Consider the following 25753-nt stretch of genomic DNA (forward strand, 5'->3'; position numbering starts at 1 on the left):
ACAATACAATATACAGTACAATATACAGTACATATACATACAATACAATATACAATACAGTACATATACATACAATACAATATACATACAATATATACAGTACATATACATACAATACAATATACAGTACAATATACAGTACATATACATACAATACAATATACAGTACATATACATACAATACAATATACAGTACAATATACAGTACATATACATACAATACAATATACAGTACAATATACAGTACATATACATACAATACAATATACAGTACATATACATACAATACAATATACAGTACAATATACAGTACATATACATACAATACAATATACAGTACAATATACAGTACATATACATACAATACAATATACAGTACAATACAATATACAGTACATATACATACAATACAATATACAGTACATAAACATACAATACAATATACAGTACAATATACAGTACATATACATACAATACAATATACAGTACAATATAATATACAGTACAATATACAGTACATATACATACAATACAATATACAGTACAATACAATATACAGTACAATATACAGTACAGTGGTCATGTTGCTCGAGCAGGGCGCCTTGGACGACAAGGGTTCCCTGGAGAGTAGCAGAGTCTGCTGGGTTCATCTCTTTGGCCAGATCGTACAGTTAAGCGGAGTGGAACAGGGGAACCCAAGAACAGACTCGGACGAGGAGACTGGGATGAAGTAACCAAGGTATGTATTGAAACATGGTGGGGAAGATGGAGTGCAGGCCAGGGGAAGCTCGGGTGGGTTGCAGGGAACCAGGTGCGGAGGCTGAGGCTGAAGGAAAACAGAATAACAGGCTCTAACATTAACCTGTTTGGGCTAGGTGGCAGCATTTTCACTTTTGGATGAAAAGCGTGCCCAGATTAAACTGCCCCCTACTCAGTCCCAGATGTTAATATATGCATATTATTAGTAGTATTGGATAGAAAACACAGTTTCTAAAACTGTTTGAATGGTGTCTGTGAGTATAACAGAACTCATATCGCAGGCAAAATCCTGAGAAAAAATCCAAACAGGAAGTGGGAAATCTGAGGCTTGTAGTTTTTCAACTCAGCCCCTATTGTAGCTACGGTGGGATATAGGTCATCTTGCACTTCCTAAGGCTTCCACTAGATGTCAACAGTCTTTAGAACATTGTTTCAGGCTGCTCCTGTGAAGGGGGGCCGAATGAGAGGTGAATGAGTCAGAGGTCTGGCAGAGAGCCACGGGCTCGTGACGCACGGTCATGGGAACGTTACCTCACGTTCCATTGCTTTTCTACAGACAATGGATTTCTCCGGCTGGGACATTATTGAACATTTATGATAAAAACATCCTAAAGATTGATTCTATACATCGTTTGAAATGTTTCTACGACCAGATATATAACTTTTTGGAATTTTCATCCGACATTTCCGCTGGAAACGTGCAAACAAAAGGAGGTGTTTGGACATAAATGATGAACTTTATCGAACAAATCAAACATTTATTGTGGAACTTGGATTCCTGGGAGTGCATTCTGATGAAGATCATCAAAGTTAAGTGAATATTTATAATGCTATTTCTGACTAATGTTGACTCCAACATGGCGGATATCTGTTTGGCTTGATTTGACGTCTGAGCTCCGTATTAGATTATGTTTTAAAAAATATCTGAGACAGCGGTTGCATTAAGGAGAAGTGGATCTAAAGTTCCATATATAAAAGTTGTATCTATTATCAATGTTTATTATGAGTATTTCTGTGAATTGATGAGGCTCTCTGCAAAACCACCGCATGTTTTGGAACTACTGAACATAACACACCAATGTAAAATGTGATTTTTGGATATAAATATTCACTTTATCGAACAAAACATATATGTATTGTGTAACATGAAGTCCTATGAGTGTCATCTGATGAAGATCATCAAAGGTTATTGATTCATTTGATCTATTTCTGCTTTTTGTGACTCCTCTCTTTGGCTGGAAAAATGGCTGTGTTTTTCTGTGACTTGGTGGTGACCTAACATAATCATTTGTGGAGCTTTTGCTGTAAAGCCTATTTGAAATCAGACACTGTGGCTGGATTAATGGGAATTGTATCTTTAAAATGGTGCCTGGTACTTGTATGTTTGAGAAATTTGATTTATATGATTTCTGTTGATTGAATTTGGCGCCCTGCAATCTCATTGGCTGTTAGCGACGGGTTCCGGGTTGAGTATTTAGAGAGAGAGAGAGAGAGAGAGATAAAGCAAGACACCCCTCACTCTTGTGGTTTCGCACCATGTCCAGTTGAACCACCTTGAACCACTCCATCTGCACCTCTGCCAAAATACACCTGTTTTTGTGAGCAGTGGCTCTCCACCATACTCAGCTGGCAGGTTGACAGGATCATACATTTCAACAGCCAGGAGCACTGAATCTTCAGAGAAAGTGGAAAACCTCTCACTAATGCAGGAAATTATACCTCTCTCCTCTGTCGTAGGAATACATCAGTGAGTGAAGTGTTGATGTTGACTCCGTTGAAGACTAATGTCGTTGACTCGTCTTCAAATCAAATAGTAAACATCACATGCATAAACTGAAATGCTTACTTTCTCTGTGTTCCTTTATTTCTGTGTTCCTTTATTACTCTGTGTTCCTTTATTTCTCTGTGTTCCTTTATTTCTCTGTGTTCCTTTATTTCTCTGTGTTCCTTTATTTCTCTGTGTTCCTTTATTTCTCTGTGTGTTCCTTTATTTCTCTGTGTGTTCCTTTATTTCTCTGTGTTCCTTTATTTCTCTGTGTGTTCCTTTATTTCTCTGTGTTCCGTTATTTCTCTGTGTGTTCCTTTTTGTCTCTGTGTGTTCCTTTATTTCTCTGTGTTCCTGTATTTCTCTGTGTTCCTTTATTTCTCTGTGTTCCTTTATTTCTCTGTGTGTTCCTTTATTTCTCTGTGTTCCTTTATTTCTCTGTGTGTTCCTTTATTTCTCTGTGTTCCTTTTTTTCTCTGTGTGTTCCTTTATTTCTCTGTGTTCCTTTATTTCTCTGTGTTCCTTTATTTCTGTTCCTTTATTTATCTGTGTTCCTTTATTTCTGTGTTCCTTTTTTTCTCTGTGTGTTCCTTTATTTCTCTGTGTTCCTTTACTTCTCTGTGTTCCTACACAGGAAGCACACACACAGGAGGCACACACACACACACAGGAAGCACACACACACACAGGAAGCACACACACAGGAAGCACACACACACACAGGAAGCATACACACACACACACACACACACACACACACACACACACACAGGAAGCACACACACACAGGAAGCACACACACACACACACACAGGAAGCACACACACACACAGGAAGGAAGCACACACACAGGAAGCACACACACACAGGAAACACACACACACACAGAAGAAACACACACACAGGAAACACACACACACAGGAAACACACACACAGGAAGCACAGGAAGCACACACACACAGGAAGCACACACACAGGAAGCATACACACACAGGAAGCACACACACACACAGGAAACACACACACACACACACACACACACAGGAAGCACACACACACAGGAAGCACACACACACACACACACAGGAAGCACACACACACACAGGAAGCACACACACACACACACACAGGAAACACACACACACAGGAAACACACACACAGGAAACACACACACACAGGAACACACACACACAGGAAACACACACACACACACAGGAAACACACACACACAGGAAGCACACACACACACATGAAGCACACACACACACACAGGAAGCACACACACACAGGAAGCACAAACACACACAGGAAGCACACACACACAGGAAGCACAAACACACACAGGAAGCACACACACACAGGAAGCACAAACACACACAGGAAGCACACACACAGGAAACACACACACACACACAGGACACACACACACAGGAAACACACACACACACAGCACACACACACACACACACACAGGAAGCACACACACACAGGAAACACACACACACAGGAAGGAAGCACACACACACAGGAAACACACACACACAGGAAACACACACACACAATCACACAGGAAGCACACACAGGAAACACACACACACAGGAAACACACACACACAGGAAGCACACACACACACACAGGAAACACACACACACAGGAAGCACACACACACAGGAAACACACACACACAGGAAACACACACACAATCACACAGGAAACACACACACAGGAAAAGAGTCCAAATTATTCCCACCATACCTCATCTTATCTGAGGGAGTGTGAACAGACAGCATTGTACATTGTTGTGAGTCAAATCAGGTGTAGATGCTGGCCCTTTCCCAACAGAGATAAAAATATCTAAATAATATAAAGATAATAAAACAATAACGATGAACAATAACGAGTCGATGTGCAGGGGTACAAGGTAATTGAGGTAAATATATTCAGTACCAGTCAAAAGTTTTAGAACTTGTCACGCCCTGGTCTTAGTATTTAGTGTTTTCTTTATTATTCTGGTCAGGCCAGGGTGTGACATGGGTATTTATGTAGTCTGTTTTGTCTGGGGTTGTTTGTAGTTATGGGATTGTGGTTAGAGTAGTACTCTAGGTAAGTCTATGGTTGCCTGGAGTGGTTCTCAATCAGAGGCAGGTGTTTATCGTTGTCTCTGATTGGGAACCATATTTAGGCAGCCATATTCTTTGAGTGTTTCGTGGGTTCCTGTCTCTGTGTTAGTTTGCACCAGATAGGCTGTTAGGTTTTTCACATTGTTTGTTTTGTATTATGTTCATGTTTGAGTTTTTTCTTTATTAAAGAAAATGAACACCAACTACGCCGCATTTTGGTTCGATCCAAAAAAGTGTTAAACAAATAAAAATATGTTTTATGTTTGAGAATCTTCTAAGCAGCCACCCTTTGCCTTGATGACAGCTTTTCACACTCTTGTAGAAGATCTGCAAAGAGGACTGGGACAAAATCCCTCCTGAGATGTGTGCAAACCTGGTGGCCAACTACAAGAAACGTCTGACCTCTGTGATTGCCAACAAGGGTTTTGCCACCAAGTACGAAGTCATGTTTTGCAGAGGGGTCAAATACTTATTTCCCTCATTAAAATGCAAATCAATTTCTAACATTTTTGACATGCGATTTTTGCAGTTCGTTATAGTCATTGGCAGCAGAGAACTGGAAGAAAAGGTCTTCTTTGTTACTTTGGTCCCAGCTCTCTGCAGGTCGCTCACTAGGTCCCCCCGTGTGGTTCTGGGATTTTTGCTCACCGTTCTTGTGATCATTTTGACCCCACGGGGTGAGATCTTGCGTGGAGCCCCAGATCGAGGGAGATTATCAGTGGTCTTGTTTTTGACATGCGTTTTTCTGGATTTTTTTGTTATTCTGTCTCTCACTCAAATAAACCTACCATTAAAATTATAGACTGATCATTTCTTTGTCAGTGGTACAAAATCAGCAAGGGATCAAATTATTTTTTCCCTCACTGTACCACCTTTTTGAAACGAAAAATGAAAAAAGTAGTTGATCCCCTGCTGATTTTGTGATTTCGCTGAAGTTGGAGACACACATCTCCCTCACTAACTTTAAGCATCAGCTATCTGAGCAGCTTACCGATCGCTGCAGTTGTACACAGCCCATCTGTAAATAGCCTACCCATCTACCTACCTCATCCCCATATTGTTATTATTATAATTTTTTGCTCTTTTGCACACCAGTATTTATACTTACACATCATCATCTGCACATCTATCACTTCAGTGTTAATTTCATAAATTGTAATTACTTCTCTACTATGTCCTACTTATTGCCTTACCTCCTTCATTTACACACACTGTATATAAACTTTTTCTATTGTGCTATTGACTGTACGTTTGTTTATGTGTAACTCTGTGTTGTTTATTGTCACTTTGCTTTATCTTGGCCAGGTCGCTGTCGTAAATGAGAACTTGTTCTCAGCTTGCCTACCTCGTTAAATAAAGGTGAAATAATTTTTTAAATAATTTATGTATACACTCCAGTGACTGAAATGACTTTGAGTAAAGCCAGAGTTTCTATGAATGCGGATGACTCAGCACTATACACGTTAGCTACTACAGCGACTGAAATGACTGCAACACTCAACAAAGAGCTGCAGTTAGTTTCAGAGTGGGTGGCAAGGAATAAGTAAGTCCAAAATGTTTAAAAAAAACTAAAAGCAAATCATTCACTAAATTCTAAACCTCAACTAAATCTTGCAATGAATATAGTGGAAATTTAGCAAGTTGAGGTGACTAAACTGCTTGGATTGTAAACTGTCATGGTCAAAACACATTGACACAACTGTAGCTAAGATGGGGAGAAGTCTGTTCATAATCAAGAGCTGATCTGCCATTTTAATAACACTATGAACAAGGCAGGTCCTGGTTTCTACCTTCTTAACAACACTATCAACAAGGCAGGTCCTAGTTTCTACCTTAACAACACTATCAACCAGGCAGGTCCTACAGGCCCTAGTTTCTAGCTTCTTAACAACACTATGAACAAGGCAGGTCATACAGGTCCTAGTTTCTACCTTCTTAACAACACTATCAACAAGGCAGGTCCTACAGGCCCTAGTTTCTACCTTCTTAACAACACTATCAACAAGGTAGGTCCTACAGGTCCTAGTTTCTACCTTCTTAACAACACTATCAACAAGGCAGGTCCTACAGGCCCTAGTTTCTACCTTCTTAACAACACGATCAACAAGGCAGGTCCTACAGGCCCTAGTTTCTACCTTCTTAACAACACGATCAACAAGGCAGGTCCTACAGGCCCTAGTTTCTACCTTCTTAACAACACTATCAACAAGGCAGGTCCTACAGGCCCTAGTTTCTACCTTCTTAACAACACTATCAACAAGGTAGGTCCTACAGGTCCTAGTTTCTACCTTCTTAACAACACTATCAACAAGGCAGGTCCTACAGGCCCTAGTTTCTACCTTCTTAACAACACGATCAACAAGGCAGGTCCTACAGGCCCTAGTTTCTACCTTCTTAACAACACTATGAACAAGGTAGGTCCTACAGGTCCTAGTTTCTACCTTCTTAACAACACGATCAACAAGGCAGGTCCTACAGGCCCTAGTTTCTACCTTCTTAACAACACGATCAACAAGGCAGGTCCTACAGGCCCTAGTTTCTACCTTCTTAACAACACTATGAACAAGGCAGGTCCTACAGGCCCTAGTTTCTACCTTCTTAACAACACTATGAACAAGGCAGGTCCTACAGGCCCTAGTTTTGTCGTACCTGGACTACTGTTCAGTCGTGTGGTCAGGTGCCATAAGAAATTGCAATTTTCACATTTCAAATGGTCAGAACAGGGCTGCACGGGTGGCACTTGGATGTAAACAGAGCGCTAATAAAATGCATGTCTCTTCTGACTCAAAGTGGAGGAGATATTGACACAGCTCGGACACCCAGTTGAAATGTCTTTAAAACAGACCCGTAGACTCTTATAAGCTCTTAGCTTGTGAGATCAGGATGGTTCGTACAAGGCTAGTAGGCCAGTGGTTCCCAACCTTTTTCAGTTACTGTACAACCAACTGAATTTTTCCTCTGCCAGGAAGTCCCCCTGAAGTCCCCCTGTCATGTGCATTTTACCAGTAGACCCATGTTCTCATGATACAGATTCAGATTCAGAATGTTTAATAGTCACATGTACAGGGTTACAGGTGTGATGGCAGGGTACAGTGTTTAATAGTCACATGTACAGGGTTACAGGTGTGATGGCAGGGTACAGTGTTTAATAGTCACATGTACAGGGTTACAGGTGTGATGGCAGGGTACAGTGTTTAATAGTCACATGTACAGGGTTACAGGTGTGATGGCAGGAGACAGTGTTTAATAGTCATATGTACAGGGTTACAGGTGTGATGGCAGGGTACAGTGTTTAATAGTCACATGTACAGGGTTACAGGTGTGATGGCAGGGTACAGTGTTTAATAGTCACATGTACAGGGTTACAGGTGTGATGGCAGGGTACAGTGTTTAATAGTCACATGTACAGGGTTACAGGTGTGATGGCAGGGTACAGTGTTTAATAGTCATATGTACAGGGTTACAGGTGTGATGGCAGGGTACAGTGTTTAATAGTCATATGTACAGGGTTACAGGTGTGATGGCAGGGTACAGTGAATATCTTAGGCTTCGAGCTCCAACATGCAGGACTAAGTAAAATACAGTAACGAAAATGGTAATAAAACAACAACAATAGTAATACCCACAAGACATACCACCAAGGGTCTCTTCACAGTCCCCAAGTCCAGAACAGACTATGGGAAGGTGTACAGTACTACACAGAGCCATGACTACATTGGAGCTCTATTCCATATCAGTTAACTGATGCAAGCAGCAAAATTCGATAAAAAAACAAACAGATAAAATACACCTTATGGAACAGCGGGGACTGTGAAGCAACAAATATCGGCACAGACACACACACACGATAACATCACTATGCACACACGTACACATGTATTTTGTGCTGTAGATATGTTGTAGTAGAGTCGTGGCCTGAGGGAACACAGTGTGTTGTAGATATGTGGTAGTAGAGTCGTGGCCTGAGGGAACACAGTGTGTTGTAGATATGTTGTAGTAGAGTCGTGGCCTGAGGGACCACAGTGTGTTGTAGATATGTTGTAGTAGAGTCGTGGCCTGAGGGAACACAGTGTGTTGTAGATATGTTGTAGTAGAGTCGTGGCCTGAGGGAACACAGTGTGTTGTAGATATGTGGTAGTAGAGTCGTGGCCTGAGGGAACACAGTGTGTTGTAGATATGTGGTAGTAGAGTCGTGGCCTGAGGGAACACAGTGTGTTGTAGATATGTGGTAGTAGAGTCGTGGCCTGAGGGAACACAGTGTGTTGTGGATATGTGGTAGTAGAGTCGTGGCCTGAGGGAACACAGTGTGTTGTAGATGTGTTGTAGTAGAGTCGTGGCCTGAGGGAACACAGTGTGTTGTAGATATGTGGTAGTGGTGGAGTAGGGGCCTGAGGGAACACAGTGTGTTGTAGATATGTGGTAGTGGTGGAGTAGGGGCCTGAGGGAACACAGTGTGTTGTAGATATGTGGTAGTGGTGGAGTAGGGGCCTGAGGGAACACAGTGTGTTGTAGATATGTGGTAGTGGTGGAGTAGGGGCCTGAGGGAACACAGTGTGTTGTAGATATGTGGTAGTGGTGGAGTAGGGGCCTGAGGGCACACTGTGTGTTGTGAAATCTGTGAATGTATTGTAATGTTTTTAAAATTGTATAAACTGCCTTAATTTTGTTCGACCCCAGGAAGAGTAGCTGCTGCCTTGGCAGGAACTAATGGGGATCCATAATAAACCCCAGGAAGAGTAGCTGCTGCCTTGGCAGGAACTAATGGGGATCCATAATAAACCCCAGGAAGAGTAACTGCTGCCTTGGCAGGAACTAATGGGGATCCATAATAAACCCCAGGAAGAGTAGCTGCTGCCTTGGCAGGAACTAATGGGGATCCATAATAAACCCCAGGAAGAGTAGCTGCTGCCTTGGCAGGAACTAATGGGGATCCATAATAAACCCCAGGAAGAGTAGCTGCTGCCTTGGCAGGAACTAATGGGGATCCATAATAAACCCCAGGAAGAGTAGCTGCTGCCTTGGCAGGAACTAATGGGGATCCATAATAAACCCCAGGAAGAGCAGCTTCTGCCTTGGCAGGAACTACTGGGGATCCATAATAAACCTCAGGAAGAGTAGCTGCTGCCTTGGCAGGAACTAATGGGGATCCATAATAAACCCCAGGAAGAGCAGCTTCTGCCTTGGCAGGAACTACTGAGGATCCATAATAAACCCGAGGAAGAGTAGCTGCTGCCTTGGCAGGAACTAATGGGGATCCATAATAAACCCCAGGAAGAGTAGCTGCTGCATTGACAGGAACTAATGGGGATCCATAATAAACCCCAGGAAGAGTAGCTGCTGCCTTGGCAGGAACTAATGGGGATCCATAATAAACCCCAGGAAGAGTAGCTGTTGCATTGACAGGAACTAATGGGGATCCATAATAAACCCCAGGAAGAGTAGCTGCTGCCTTGGCAGGAACTAATGGGGATCCATAATAAACCCCAGGAGGAGTAGCTTCTGCCTTGGCAGGAACTAATGGGGATCCATAATAAACCCCAGGAAGAGTAGCTGCTGCCTTGGCAGGAACTAATGGGGATCCATAATAAACCCCAGGAAGAGTAGCTGCTGCCTTGACAGGAACTAATGGGGATCCATAATAAACCCCAGGAAGAGTAGCTGCTGCCTTGACAGGAACTAATGGGGATCCATAATAAACCCCAGGAGGAGTAGCTTCTGCCTTGGCAGGAACTAATGGGGATCCATAATAAACCACAGGAGGAGTAGCTTCTGCCTTGGCAGGAACTAATGGGGATCCATAATAAACCCCAGGAAGAGTAGCTGCTGCCTTGACAGGAACTAATGGGGATCCATAATAAACCCCAGGAGGAGTAGCTTCTGCCTTGGCAGGAACTAATGGGGATCCATAATAAATACAAATACAAATCCTCAAATGTAATTTAATACCATCTGAATGTGTTTAAACTAGACGAAGAATATTGTACCTAGTCTCTCCATACTCTTTGTCTTGGTCTCGGTCTGTGTCTCAGACCATCTCAATCGCCAGTCTTTCCCTTTGATCAGGTTTAAGATCGGGTGTTTTTGGTGTTTGTGTGAGGTAATGGCTGCAACTGTGTGGAAGGATGCTGGGCCTCTGTTCACAAGTTACTGTAACCTACGTTCTTCTGACCTCCATTTTCCTGTTACCTATATTCTTCTGACCTCCATTTTCCTGTTACCTATATTCTTCTGACCTCCATTTTCCTGTTACCTATATTCTTCTGACCTCCATTTTCCTGTTACCTATATTCTTCTGACCTCCATTTTCCTGTTACCTATATTCTTCTGACCTCCATTTTCCTGTTACCTACGTTCTACTGACCTCCATTTTCCTGTTACCTACGTTCTACTGACCTCCATTTTACTGTTACATACGTTCTTCTGACCTCCATTGCAGTAGAGGCGAGGTGTTTCTTTCCTACAGGCAGATCCACAGCAGACAAGGACAGCAGAGAGAGTGGAGTCTGAAGAACACATTATGTGTCACAATAATTACAGACGTGGACAACAAAAGACCAATCTTATCAGTATGGTAATGTATGCATCTGCTGCCTTTTACACACACACACACACACACACACACACACACACACACACACACACACACACACACACACACACACACACACACACACACACACACACACACACACACACACACACACACACACACACACACACACAATGTATGCAGCATATTTCTATCTCTCTGCTTCCATTCATTCATCTCTATTGTTGATGATGTGAGTTTTGGCGAAGGCTACTGACAGTAATGTAGGAGGTCAAGAGAGAGAGGTTACCACTTATTACTCTATAACAATACAGACACACACATCCTCGGGACATGGACGTGTGTGTGTGTGAGACAGTGTGTGTGCGTGCATTTGCTCCTGTCTGTGTTGCAGTGTTTTCTGCCCATCTTTAAAGACATCACAGACACCACCACTTTAAAAGCTGTCCTAGAACCTCCCCTGTGTGTGTGTGAGCGATACAAAAAAAGTTTCAAGTTTGAGTGTAATTCCGACTATTATCAAAATTATCATTTCACACACGGCATGATTTTCCATTAAACCTCTAGCCCCGCCCCTTTAAAAGCTGTCCCAAAACCCGCCCCTTTAAAAGCTGTCCTAGCCCCGCCCCTTTAAAATCTGTCCCAAAACCCACCCCTTTAAAAGCTGTCCTAGCCCCCGCCCCTTTAAAAGCTGTCCCAAAACCCGCCACTTTAAAAGCTGTCCTAGCCCCCCCTTTAAAAGCCCCTTTTAAAGCTGTCCTAGCCCCGCCCCTTTAAAAGCTGTCCTAGCCCCCCCCGCCCCTTTAAAAGCTGTCCTAGCCCCGCCCCTTTAAAAGCTGTCCTAGCCCCCGCCCCTTTAAAAGCTGTCCTCCCAGCCCCCCGCCCCTTTAGCCCCCCCCCGCCCCTTTAAAAGCTGTCCCAGCCCCCCCCCTTTAAAAGCTGTCCTAGCCCCTTTAAAAGCTGTCCTAGCCCCCGCCCCTTTAAAAGCTGTCCTAGCCCCCGCCCCTTTAAAAGCTGTCCTAGCCCCCGCCCCTTTAAAAGCTGTCCTAGCCCCGCCCCTTTAAAAGCTGTCCTAGCCCCCGCCCCTTTAAAAGCTGTCCTAGCCCCCGCCCCTTTAAAAGCTGTCCTAGCCCCCGCCCCTTTAAAAGCCCTAGCCCCCGCCCCTTTAAAAGCTGTCCTAGCCCCCGCCCCTTTAAAAGCTGTCCTAGCCCCCGCCCCTTTAAAAGCTGTCCCCCCGCCCCTTTAGCCCCCCCCGCCCCTTTAAAAGCTGTCCTAGCCCCCGCCCCTTTAAAAGCTGTCCTAGCCCCCTGTCCTAGCCCCTTTAAAAGCTGTCCTAGCCCCCGCCCCTTTAAAAGCTGTCCTAGCCCCCGCCCCTTTAAAAGCTGTCCTAGCCCCCGCCCCTTTAAAAGCTGTCCTTTAAAAGCTGCCCCCCCCGCCCCTTTAAAAGCTGTCCTAGCCCCCGCCCCTTTAAAAGCTGTCCTAGCCCCCGCCCCTTTAAAAGCTGTCCTAGCCCCCACCTGTCCTTTAAAAGCTGTCCTAGCCCCCGCCCCTTTAAAAGCTGTCCTAGCCCCCGCCCCTTTAAAAGCTGTCCTAGCCCCCGCCCCTTTAAAAGCTGTCCTAGCCCCCACCCCTTTAAAAGCTGTCCTAGCCCCCGCCCCTTTAAAAGCTGTCCTAGCCCCCGCCCCTTTAAAAGCTGTCCTAGCCCCCCCCACCCCTTTAAAAGCTGTCCTAGCCCCCCCCTTTAAAAGCCCTAGCCCCGCCCCTTTAAAAGCTGTCCTAGCCCCCGCCCCTTTAAAAGCTGTCCTAGCTCCTGCCCCTTTAAAGGCTGTCCCAGGCCCCGCCCCTTTAAAAGCTGTCCTAGCCCCCGCCCCTTTAAAAGCTGTCCTAGCCCCCACCCCTTTAAAAAGGGTGGTAGAGAGAGATGATATGGGGAGGAGAAGGGTGGTAGAGAGAGATGAGATGGGGAGGAGAAGGGTGAGAGGGGGAGAGATGAGATAGGGAGGAGAAGGGTGGTAGGGAGAGATGAGATGGGGAGGAGAAGGGTGGTAGAGAGAGATGAGATGGGGAGGAGAAGTAGGTAGAGAGAGATGAGATGGGGAGGAGAAGGGTGGTAGAGAGATGAGATGTTGAGGAGAAGGGTGGTAGAGAGAGATGAGATGGGGAGGAGAAAGGTGGTAGAGAGAGATGAGATGGGGAGGAGAAGGGTGGTAGAGAGAGATGAGATGGGGAAGGAGAAGGGTGGTAGAGAGAGATGAGATGGGGAGGAGAAGGGTGGTAGAAAGAGATGAGATGGGGAGGAAAAGGGTGGTAGAGAAAGATGAGATGGGGAGGAGAAGGGTGGTAGAGAGAGATGAGATGGGGAGGAGAAGGGTGGTAGAGAGAGATGAGATGGGGAGGAGAAGGGTGAGAGGGAGAGAGATGAGATTGGGAGGAGAAGGGTGGTAGAGAGAGATGAGATGGGGAGGAGAAGGGTGGTAGAGAGAGATGAGATGGGGAAGGAGAAGGGTGGTAGAGAGAGATGAGAAGGGGGTTGAGAGAGATGAGATGGGGAGGAGAGATGAGATGGGGAGATGAGAAGGGTGGTAGAGAAAGATGAGAAGGGTGGTAGAGAAAGATGAGAAGGGTGGTAGAGAGAGATGAGATGGGGAGGAGAAGGGTGGTAGAGAGAGATGAGATGGGGAGGATAAGGGTGGTAGAGAGAGAAGTTACCATATATTTCCTTTATTAATACTCTTCAATCTCCAACCCACTCCAACACAGACATGCAATTACTGCCACACAATCACATAGAGAGAGAGATAATGGAGGGGAGGGAGAGGGGGAGGGGAGAGAAGGAGAGGGAGGCCTGGCACTGTTTGTGGATTAGAATCATCAGAAATGAGAAAGGGAAGAAAGGAATAAATTACTTAATTACATAACAAGATGGCAGCCAATGTGTGTGTGTGATGGTGTGTGTGTGTGTGATGGTGTGTGTGTGTGTGTGTGTGTGATGATGTGTGTGTGCGATGGTGTGTGTGTGTGATGGTGTGTGTGTGTGATGATGTGTGTGTGTGTGTGTGATGTGTGTGTGTGATGATGTGTGTGTGCGATGGTGTGTGTGTGTGTGATGTTGTGTGATGCTCTGTGATGGTGTGTGTGTGTGTGTGTGTGAAGGTGTGTGTGTGTGTTATTGTGTGTGTGTGTGTGTGTGTGAGATGGTGTGTGTTTCTTCTACATTTAATAAACTTTAAACATTAATTAATACACTGCTTTGTCACGAACGTTGTGGTAATCATACTCGGACCAAGGCCCAGCGTGCGGAGAGTTCCACATGTTTAATAAATTAAACTCACCAAAACAATACAGAACAAACGAAACGTGAAGTAAATGCAGTGCTCAACAGCAACGACACAAAAACAAGATCCCACAACCAACAGGTGGGAAAAGGGCTGCCTAAGTATGATCCCCAATCAGAGATAAACGATAGACAGCTGCCTCTGATTGGGAAACATACCAAGCCAACCTAGAAATAATGAAACTAGAATGCCCACCCTAGTCACACCCCGACCTAACCCGAAATAGAGAATAAATGATCTCTAAGGTCGGGGTGTGACATACTGATTGGATACCGGCCTGAACCGGCCAAACCACAAGGTAGTTAACCCACTGTTCCCTGGGCACCGAAAAACGTGGATGTCGATTAAGGCAGCCCCCCAACACCTCTCTGATTCAGGGGGGTTGGGTGAAATGCAGAAGACACATTTCAGTTAAATGCATTGTTGTAAAACTGACTAGGTATCTCCCTTTCCCCTTCCGTTTACTAACCATTGCTTTGCAGTTGGCAAAAGCCTCAGATTCCAGTTGGTCACAGCTGCATTATTGTGGTACTATGTAAATTCATTTGGATTGATTCTCTGGATCACCTGTTTGTAAAATGGGTACACGCATGACTGTACGTCGCTTTGGGTTTAAAGTGTCTGCTAAATAGCAGAGTAAGGGCCGGGCAGGGTAGCCTAGTGGTTAGAGTGTAGAGGAGGTAGGGTAGCCTAGTGGTTAGAGTGTAGAGGAGGTAGGGTAGCCTAGTGGTTAGAGTGTAGAGGTGGCAGGGTAGCCTAGTGGTTAGAGTGTAGAGGTGGCAGGGTAGCCTAGTGGTTAGAGAGTAGAGGGGGCAGGGTAGTCTAGTGGTTAGAGTGTAGAGGTGGCAGGGTAGCCTAGTGGTTAGAGTGTAGAGGTGGCAGGGTAGCCTAGTGGTTAGAGTGTAGAGGTGGCAGGGTAGCCTAGTGGTTAGAGTGTAGAGGCGGCAGGGTAGCCTAGTGGTTAGAGTGTAGAGGTGGCAGGGTAGCCTAGTGGTTAGAGTGTAGAGGCGGCAGGGTAGCCTATTTTATATGAATTTTGATGGAGGGAAACTGGGTGGATTATTGACTGAAGCACGCCAGCTAAACTGATTTTTTATGGATTTAAAGAAGGACTTTATCGAACAAAAGGACCATTTGTAATGTAACTGGCAACAGAAGAAGATCATCAAAGGTAAGGCATTTATTATATCGCTATTTCTGACTTTTGTGTCGCACCTGCCTGGTTGAAATGTGTTTTTCATGCTTTTGTATGCGGGGCGCTGTCCTCAGATAATAGCATGGTGTGCTTTCGCCTTAAAGCCTTTTTGAAATCTAACACAGCTGATGGGTTAACAAGAAGTTAAGCTTAATTTTGATGTATAACACTTGTGTTTTCATGAATGTTAAATATTTATATTTCTGTCATTTGAATTTCGCACTCTGCAATTTCACCGGATGTGGTCGAGGTGGGTCGCTTGCGGAACACCTGCGCCAGAAAGACTAACACCCTCTGCCCCTTTACTCGCTGTTCACCCATTACTGAATGGCCACAAAGAAGTAACACCATCATTAAGTTTGCCGATGACACAACGGTGAAAGGTCTGATCACCGACAACAGTGAGATATCCTATAGGGATCACAGACAGACACACATTCTCGCAGTCTCACACAAACAGACTCACAGGCACAGACACACATACACACATTCTCACAGACTCACTCAAAACAGACACACAGACACCCATTCTCGCAGACTCACACAAACAGACTCACAGACACACACACACATTCTCACAGACCCACTCAAAACAGACTCACAGACACACACAAACTCAGACTCACAGACACACACAGACTCGCTCTCTCTCTCTCTCACACACACACACGCACACACACACACACATACACACACACACACGCACGCACGCACGCGCAAAGACACACAGACTAACAGACACACAGACACAGGCACCCACACATACTCACAGACACAGACACACACACACACACACAGACACATACTCACAGACATATACACAGACACAAGCTCAGCCTCACAGACTCGCAGACACACACACACACAGACTCACAGACTCACAGACTCGCAGACACACACAGAGACTTGCAGACACACACACACACACAGACAGACTCACAGACACACACACACAGACTCACAGACTCACAGACTCGCAGACACACACAGAGACTTGCAGACACACACACACACACACACACACAGACAGACTCACAGACACACACACACACACACACAGACTCACAGACTCACAGACTCGCAGACACACACACACAGACTCACAGACACACACACACACAGACTCACAGACACACACACACACACACACACACAGACAGACTCACAGACACACACACACAGACTCACACACACACACACACACAGACTCACAGACACACACACACACACACACACACAGGCAGACTCACAGACACACACACACAGACACACACACACACACACACACACACACACACACAGACTCACAGACACACACACACAGACACACACACGCACACACAGACAGACTCACAGACACACACACACACACACACACACACAGACTCACAGACACACACACACACACACACACACACACACACAGACACACAGACACACACACACACACACACAGACAGACTCACAGACACACACACACAGACACACACACACACACACACACACACACACAGACTCACACACACACACACAGACAGACTCACAGACACACACACACACACACACAGACTCACACACACACACACACACAGACAGACTCACAGACACACACACACACACAGACAGACTCACAGACACACACACACACACACACACACACAGACTCACAGACACACACACACACACACACACAGACACACACACACACACACACACAGACAGACACAGACACACACAGACAGACACACACACACACAGACAGACTCACAGACACACACACACAGACAGACTCACAGACACACACACAGACAGACTCACAGACACACACACACACACAGACAGACTCACAGACACACACACACACACACACAGACAGACTCACAGACACACACACACACACACAGACAGACAGACTCACAGACTCACACACAGACACACACACACACACAGACAGACTCACAGACACACACACACACAGACCGGAGGAAGAGAATTGGCACGTTATTTACGGGAACTTTCATAGCCCAACTCTCACATGCCTTAATAAATAAATGAGTGATAAATGAATAAAGATACATCATTATGAACACAAGCGGTGTGAAGTGACCTGAGATGTCTCGGGTGTGTCTCACCTGCGTCTATCTGGTTCAGGGTTAAAGGTGGTGTGTGTGTGTTCACGGTTAGTGGTGTAGAGTTGTCTCCACTCCTGAGGCCTACACGAGTCTGAAGCCTGGGGCTTTCCTGCAGGCTGTGGCCGTCTAGACGAAGCTTTGGCTGGGCAGTTGCTAAATTAAAGATGGGATGCTGTGTAAGTTTGGAAGGTCACTGAAGCTCAGGGAGTCTGTCTCTCTCTCTCTTAGACATACGCACGCACACAGACATATGCACGCACACAGACTCTCTCTCTTTGTCTTTCTCTTTCCCTCCCAGTGTAATTGTTCCTTCTGTTCACTCTGATCTTCTCTAAGAACTACAGATTAAGAAATGAGATAGACACATACTCACATACTACACACACACACACACTAACACACAAAGCATTAACTTAACTCTGATGTGACATTCATCGGTCTTCTCCTTCTTACCGTTCAAATCTCAGGATTGAAACCAAAACCAAATTAGTATTTTTAGTCATCTAACAATAGTATACGTCATACTCCAGGACCCACATTCACTAATCATAATCATTATGATCTAAAAGACAACAGACACACACATAGTATATGGTTGTCTTTACCTGCCCCCCACAAAAAAAGCCAATGTTTAAGCTTTAATTAAAACAGTGATACTAGCTAGAGCAGCATGGGCTTCTGTTTTCTCTGACGTCTCTAGAAGAATAACTAAATCCCTAAATCCCTCTGAATATTACGTGATTAAAATAATAATCTAAACATTAATTAACTAGGAAATCGGGGCACCACGGGAAAATGTTTAGAGTTAGAGTTAAACTTTCCCGAATATAGCACGGAAGTTTCTAAAACTGTTTGAATTATGTCTGTGAGTATAACAGAACTCCACTTCCTGTTTGTATTTTTTCTGGGGGTGGTAGATTTTCAACCAAGCTCTCATTGAAATGACAGCGAGATATGGATAAGTTTTCACTTCCTACACCTTCCACTAGATGTCAACAGTCAATAGAACGTTGTCTGATGACTCTAATGTGAAGGGGGGTCGAATGAGACAGGAAATAGTCACCACTGCCACAAGTTGACCATGCTTTCACCATGCACGTTCACAGGGGAAGGACCTGCGTTCCACCGGTCATCTGAAGTCATTCTAATTCTCCGGTTGGAATGTTATTCAAGATATATGTAAACAACATTCTAAAGATTGATTCAGTACATCGTTTGACACTTTGGGACTTTGGAATTGTTTTCCAAACGCGCTAACCAAAGTAGCTAATTGGACATAAATAATGGACATTTTCGAACAAATCAAGCATTTATTGTGGACCTGGGATTCCTAGGACTGCATTCTGATGAAGTTCATCAAAGATAAGGAAACATTTATCATGTATTTTCTGGTTTCTGTTGACTCCACCATGGTGGCTAATTTGGCTACTGTTCTGAGCTCCGTCTCAAATTATTGCATGGGTTGCTTTCTCCGTAAATGTTTTTTGAAATCTGACACAGCGGTTGAATTAAGGAGAGGTATATCTATAATTCCATGTGTATAACTTGTATTATCATCTACATGTATGATGAGTATTTCTGTTCAAACGATGTGGCTATGCAAAATCACTTGATGTTTTTTTTTTCTAATACGCCAATGTAAACTCAGATTTTTTTATATAAATATGAACTTTATCAAACAAAACATGCATGTATTGTGTAACATGAAGTGCTATGAGTGTCATCTGATGAAGATAATTCAAGGTTAGTGATTAATTGTATCTCTATTTCTGCTTTTTGTGAATGCTATATTTTGCTGGAAAATGGCTGTGCTTATTGTGGTTTGGTGGAGACCTAACATAATCGTTTGTAGTGCTCTCGCTGAAAAGCCTATTTGAAATCGGACACTTTGGTGGGATTAACAACACGATTAACTTTAAAATGATATAAGACACATGTATGTTTTAGGAATTGTAATTATGAGATTTCTGTGGTTTGAATTTGGCGCCCTCTATTTTCACTGGTAGTTGTCATATCGATCCCATTAGCGGCCATAACAAGTTAATGAAGTTGTCCCTTACTGGTTTTCTTCCAGTAACACTTGTTTCAGATGTTTTGGTGCTTGTGACTCTTATAAACTTGGTCTCTGTTGCTCAATCAAGTGCCAGAAGGTGGGTGTAGCTTACAAATCTAAAGACTGGACACAGAGTATTTGAATACCAAAAAAAAAAGCTCATAAAAAAAAGCTCATTACTATTATTGCCCATCTTCTCTAAGCATCAAGTAGCACTAGACATAACCTAGCTGCTACTGTAGCTATTGTCACTTCAGACTGCGCTCCTCCTCCTAACGGACATTGAGGATGTCTGGGTTTTGTGGCTCGAGGCGTAAAAACTGCCCGGACCTCCTTCACCAGGCGATATCATCAGAAGCTCTATGGAGAGAAACGTCTCGGTACCCGAATAATTTTTTTTTTAACCTGGAGCACCAGTACAGGATATTACAAGGCTGCTTCCTACCGTTCTGCTGCCGGGGGCTGATGTTGTCATATTCCATGTGAAGTCAAATGGCATTAGGAGGACTAGCTCAGGAACTGCTGGAAGTTGATTTTTTAAACAACTGACTCTAGCTCTGGCAATTATTTCAGGCCCTGTGCGATCGTTAGGCCGGCGGCAGCGAAAGGTTCAGCTAATGGCACATCTGGCTAAAATACTACTGAAGCTTTGTTGGTAGAACATTAATGATGACCTTTGACACCTTATGGAAATAGAAGATGCTCTAATGCGAAGACAGATGCCCGTTCTCAAAATGTCAAGGGCATGTTGAGACAGTGGAGACTTATCAGTGACCTAAGCTCAGATAACCTAAGCTCAGATATGTCACTGAGTTGTTGTAGTGCTAATGCAAATGTACATTTTCCCATTTCACAAAAAAACTAAAAGCATCATTTTGGGGGGGGCACAAATCAAAATGAAATAATATGAATATTGAGCATTTGGAAGAGATTAACCTGCACTTAGATGTACAAGGAAGGAGAATGTCAATGGCATGCATGTCAATCTCTCCTTGCTCAACGTTAAGGAGAGACTGACTGCATCACTAGTAGTCTTTGTGTGATGTGTTGAATGTCCCAGAATGATCTGTTCAAGCAGTTGGCAACACAGTTCCAAATCAAATCAAATTGTATTAGTCACATACACATGGTTAGCAGATGTTATTGTGAGTGCAGCGAAATGATTATTCTTCTAGATCAGGCTGTACAGCAGCATCTAACTGTGTGTGTAACAGTATCAGAGCAGCTGCATTCGTTCTTCTGAGCTAGGAGCCTGTGTATGGGGTGATGGGGTGCACGGGAGGTCTAGCCTCTAACAATGACTACTCCTCTTCTCTGTGATGACAAGCATGTAAACAGGTAGGTGGACACAGCTGGTCTTTTAGTAGTCATAGCAGTTTCCTCGAAACACCCATACCTTCCTCCCTAGCCCTGCTCCACAGCTAACCAGCCTCTCACACACACACACACATCAGTGGAGTCTCCTCAGGAGAAAAAACTATACTAAATATATTCACGTCACCAGATACCGGATCTGGTGGTCTACAGTAGTCTCAACAGCACCCTCTAGGGGTAGCACCATGGTGTAGCCGGAGGACAGCTAGCTTCCATCCTCCTCTAGGTACATTGACTTCAATGCAAAACCTAGGAGGCTCGTGCATCTCACCCCCTTCCATAGACCTACATGGTGATTATGATGACTTAATGAGAACATCCACCACCCAGTCAAATCTTTTGCAGTATGAACTGCCAGGCGTCCATCCAATTAAAGGATCAGATAATGAACCTAGTACTACGCCATGTGTGATTTAGAAGCTTGGTGAGTTGGTGACTTTGTTGGATAGATCGAGATCGAGATAGTGATTAGTCGATTTTTAGGAAATTTTCATCAAATTAGTTTCTTCAAACTACAGGAGATGGAGGTAGATTATATATTGTTTACTTGGTTTCGATGACTTCATTTTGTGTTGAGTGCAATTTATTTAAATGTGCCTTGCTAACATTAGTAGCAAGTAGCTAGCTAGCGACCGGAGTGCAGTCTTTTTGTTGAAGTACCCCTACATCAGTTTCAAGCTTCTGAGAAAAACTGCAGCATCGATCATTGATCAGATAATGGACAAAGGTCTGCGTATTCAATCTTGTGCAACGCAACGAGAAGGAGAAACAGGGATGTTCTCAAGCAGCTTGCTGCTTGAATTTTTGCGGCATGTGAGAGGTGGATCACGGTGAGAGGGAAAGTTTCGCTAAAAAGGGCAACTACAAGGAGCTTTCAGAGGTAATTACACGTTGCGATGCATTACTTGCTGAGCACAGGGACGTCTGTCTTCTCTGGGATGTCGAAATCAATTCAGTATGAATTTGATAAATTTGATAAATTCCATCACATCATACATTAAAAGTGAGAATAAAAGAGATTGAGACGTGATGACCACTCCACTCCACTGTCCGGGGTCAACTCTCTCCTGTCATGAACGGAAGCCATGTTTCATGTGCCTGCTCTTCCACTGGCGCATTCAATGTTTCCTCTTCAAACACTGTGAGTAGCCCTGTCTCTCATTACTGTATGTAGAGTCAATCACAGACACAATCACATTATTACCCATCCATGTGATTTGAATCCTTAGCTCTTTAGATTTTTGTTTTCTAATTCAAATCCTGTCCTGCACCCAGTGGAAGAGTTGATCTCTTCTCCAACACCATCCATCCATGAGGAGCCTGTCCTCCACTGAAGTCAAGCCTCTGAACACCTCAACCCCTGTCCTCCACTGAAGGCAAGCCTCTGAACACCTCAACCCCTGTCCTCCACTGAAGGCAAGCCTCTGAACACCTCAACCCCTGTCCTCCACTGAAGGCAAGCCTCTGAACACCTCAACTCATTCCTCATACCGTCATTCAATCACTACTGTGATCCCTTCCCCACACTGTGTAAGTAGCCCTCTCATTCCTATTCCCCATAATAGTTTGTCTTTTTAAAAATGTTTTAGACTAAAATCAATTGAAACGCTTTGTTGTCTCCCTACCTATATCTTGGGTCTCGCATCCTCCACAATTTATCCAGTCACCAGCCTCCACACTCACACCCACACACAGAAACAATCACCCACTGGGACAGTGAGCAGCCTCTTGGTCTATCAGAGACCCTTGCTGTTCTCCACTCCTCTGCAGAGTGAAGGAACAGAGAGGAGAAGAGGATAGAGAAGAAAAAAAACATGTCTGTAACACCACACTGGACGAGGACAGGAAGAGCCTGGAGAGAGAGAGAGTGTGTGTGTGTGTGTGTGTGTGTGTGTGTGTGTGTGTGTGTGTGTGAGGTGTGTGTGTGTGTGTGTGTGTGTGTGTGTGTGTGTGTGTGTGTGTGTGTGTGTGTGTGTGTGTGTGTGTGTGTGTGTGTGTGTGTGTGTGTGTGTGTGTGTGTGTGCGTGCGTGCGTGTGTGTGTGTGAGAGGTGTGTGTGTGTGTGTGTGTGTGTGTGTGTGTGTGTGTGTGTGTGTGTGTGTGTGTGTGTGTTGTCTGGTGGGTATTGTTTTGAATATATGGCTGCTGTGTGTCTTCCTGTCCTTTAGACACAGCGACATCCAGAACTAGAGAGGCTATTGTTTTAACAGAAAAGAAAGACCAGAATATCTTTTGCTGATATGTCATTATGGATAACTGGAATAGCAGTGTTCATTATGGATAACTGGAATAACTGTGTTCATTATGGATAACTGGAATAACTGTGTTCATTATGGATAACTGGAATAGCTGTGGTCATTATGGTTGACTGTAGATCAGATCATGTGTTCATTATGGTTGACTGTAGATCAGATCATGTGTTCATTATGGTTGACTGTAGATCAGATCATGTGTTCATTATGGTTGACTGTAGATCAGATCATGTGTTCATTATGGTTGACTGTAGATCAGATCATGTGTTCATTATGGTTGACTGTAGATCAGATCATGTGTTCATTATGGTTGACTGTAGATCAGATCATGTGTTCATTATGGTTGACTGTAGATCAGATCAGATCATGTGTTCATTATGGTTGACTGTAGATCAGATCAGATCATGTGTTCATTATGGTTGACTGTAGATCAGATCATGTGTCCATTATGGTTGACTGTAGATCAGATCATGTGTTCATTATGGTTGACTGTAGATCAGATCAGATCATGTGTCCATTATGGTTGACTGTAGATCAGATCATGTGTTCATTATGGTTGACTGTAGATCAGATCATGTTATTAGGATAAGGTAAGACCCAGATGCAGAAGTAACGAAGTAACCATGTTTATTACAGTAACAGCAGTAACAGAGGCAAAGGTACAGGAACGGCAGGCAGACTCAGGGTCAGGGGTCAAACACCAGGAGGGAGAGAAAAAGAGAGGCTGGGAAAAGACAGGAGCTGACGAGACAAAAGCTGTTAAGCTTGAGAAACAAGACGAACTGGCATCAGACAAACAGAATACACAGGTATAAATACCCAGGGGATAATTGGGGAAGACGGGCGACGCCTGAAGGGGGGATGGAGACAATCACAAAGACAGGTGAAACAGTGACAGATAGATGATGATTGTATACAGAACGGTATGTTAAGTTGACTGTAGATCAGCTCATATATACTTCATGATGCATGGATTGAGCTGTAAACAAGCCCTTGTAAAAACAGGACTACTCATATCTCTAATGTGTAGGAGGAGAGGAGTGATGGATGGATGGATGGATGGATGGATGGATGGATGGATGGATGGATGGATGGATGGATGGATGGATGGATGGATGGATGGATGGATGGATGGATGGATGGATGGATGGATGGATGGATAGATAGATAGATGGATGAATGGATGGATGGATGGACGGATAGATGGACGAATGGATGGATAGAAGGAGGAGAAGATCAAATCAAATCAAATGTATTTATATAGCCCTTCGTACATCAGCTGATATCTCAAAGTGCTGTACAGAAACCCAGCCTAAAACCCCAAACAGCAAGCAATGCAGGTGTGGAAGCACGTGGCTAGGAAAAACTCCCTAGAAAGGCCAAAACCTAGGAAGAAACCTAGAGAGGGAACCAGGCTATGTGGGGTGGCCAGTCCTCTTCTGGCTGTGCCGGGTGTAGATTATAACAGAACATGGCCAAGATGTTCAAATGTTCATAAATGACCAGCATGGTCAAATAATAATAATCACAGGCAGAACAGTTGAAACTGGAGCAGCAGCACGGCCAGGTGGACTGAGGAGTGATGGATAGAAGCAGGAGAGGATTGATGGATGAACTGTGTAAGAGAAGAGAGGAAGAGAAAGGTATTATCATAAAGCACAGCATTGATTTTTTTTTTACTGCGTAGCGGATGATACACAACTTTACATTTCTGTGTCACCAGAGGATTTTAGCTCCACGGATAAATTAGTAGATTGTATTAGTCATTTAAATACTTGGATGGCTCACAACTTCCTCCAGCTAAATCGAGACAAGACTGAAGTGCTTATTGTTGGAGCCAAAGCACAGAGAGAGAATCTGGCCGCACATTTTAATTCACCAGGTAATAAAGATAAAACACCAGGTAAAACTTAGGCGTTATTTTAGATTCTGAACTCAATTTCGAATCACACATTAGAAATGTGACCAAAATATCTTTTTAAACACCCGAGGAACATTGCTAATTTGTGGCCGTTTCTCTGTCTGGCTGATACAGAGAGACACATCCGTACTTTTAGTACAAGCAGGCTTGACTACTGTATTGCTCTCCTGTCTGGTCTACCTGAGAACGTCATTGGTCAACTGCAAAAATATACAGAATTTAGGTCCTCTGGTACTGACCTTTAAACTATCCAAAAGCCTGGGACCAAGAGGCATGGAGAGGCAGCTTTTAGTTA

At 44.1% G+C, this 25753-nt stretch overlaps 1 protein-coding gene across 1 annotated transcript in view; it reads right to left on the reverse strand.

The window, feature by feature from the left end:
• Positions 1–283: 283 nt before the first annotated feature.
• The window catches only part of LOC121847768, a gene marked incomplete at its 3' end in the record, with an annotated part of 108185 nt that continues 82715 nt past the window's right edge, over positions 284–25753 (reverse strand). Inside the window, exon 2 of the mRNA XM_042330437.1 lies at positions 284–353. Coding sequence (XP_042186371.1) covers positions 284–353 — 70 coding nt within the window. The remainder of the gene's footprint in view (positions 354–25753) is intronic.

This window comes from Oncorhynchus tshawytscha, linkage group LG11 (assembly GCF_018296145.1).
Source record: "Oncorhynchus tshawytscha isolate Ot180627B linkage group LG11, Otsh_v2.0, whole genome shotgun sequence".
NCBI classification, from domain to species: domain Eukaryota; kingdom Metazoa; phylum Chordata; class Actinopteri; order Salmoniformes; family Salmonidae; genus Oncorhynchus; species Oncorhynchus tshawytscha.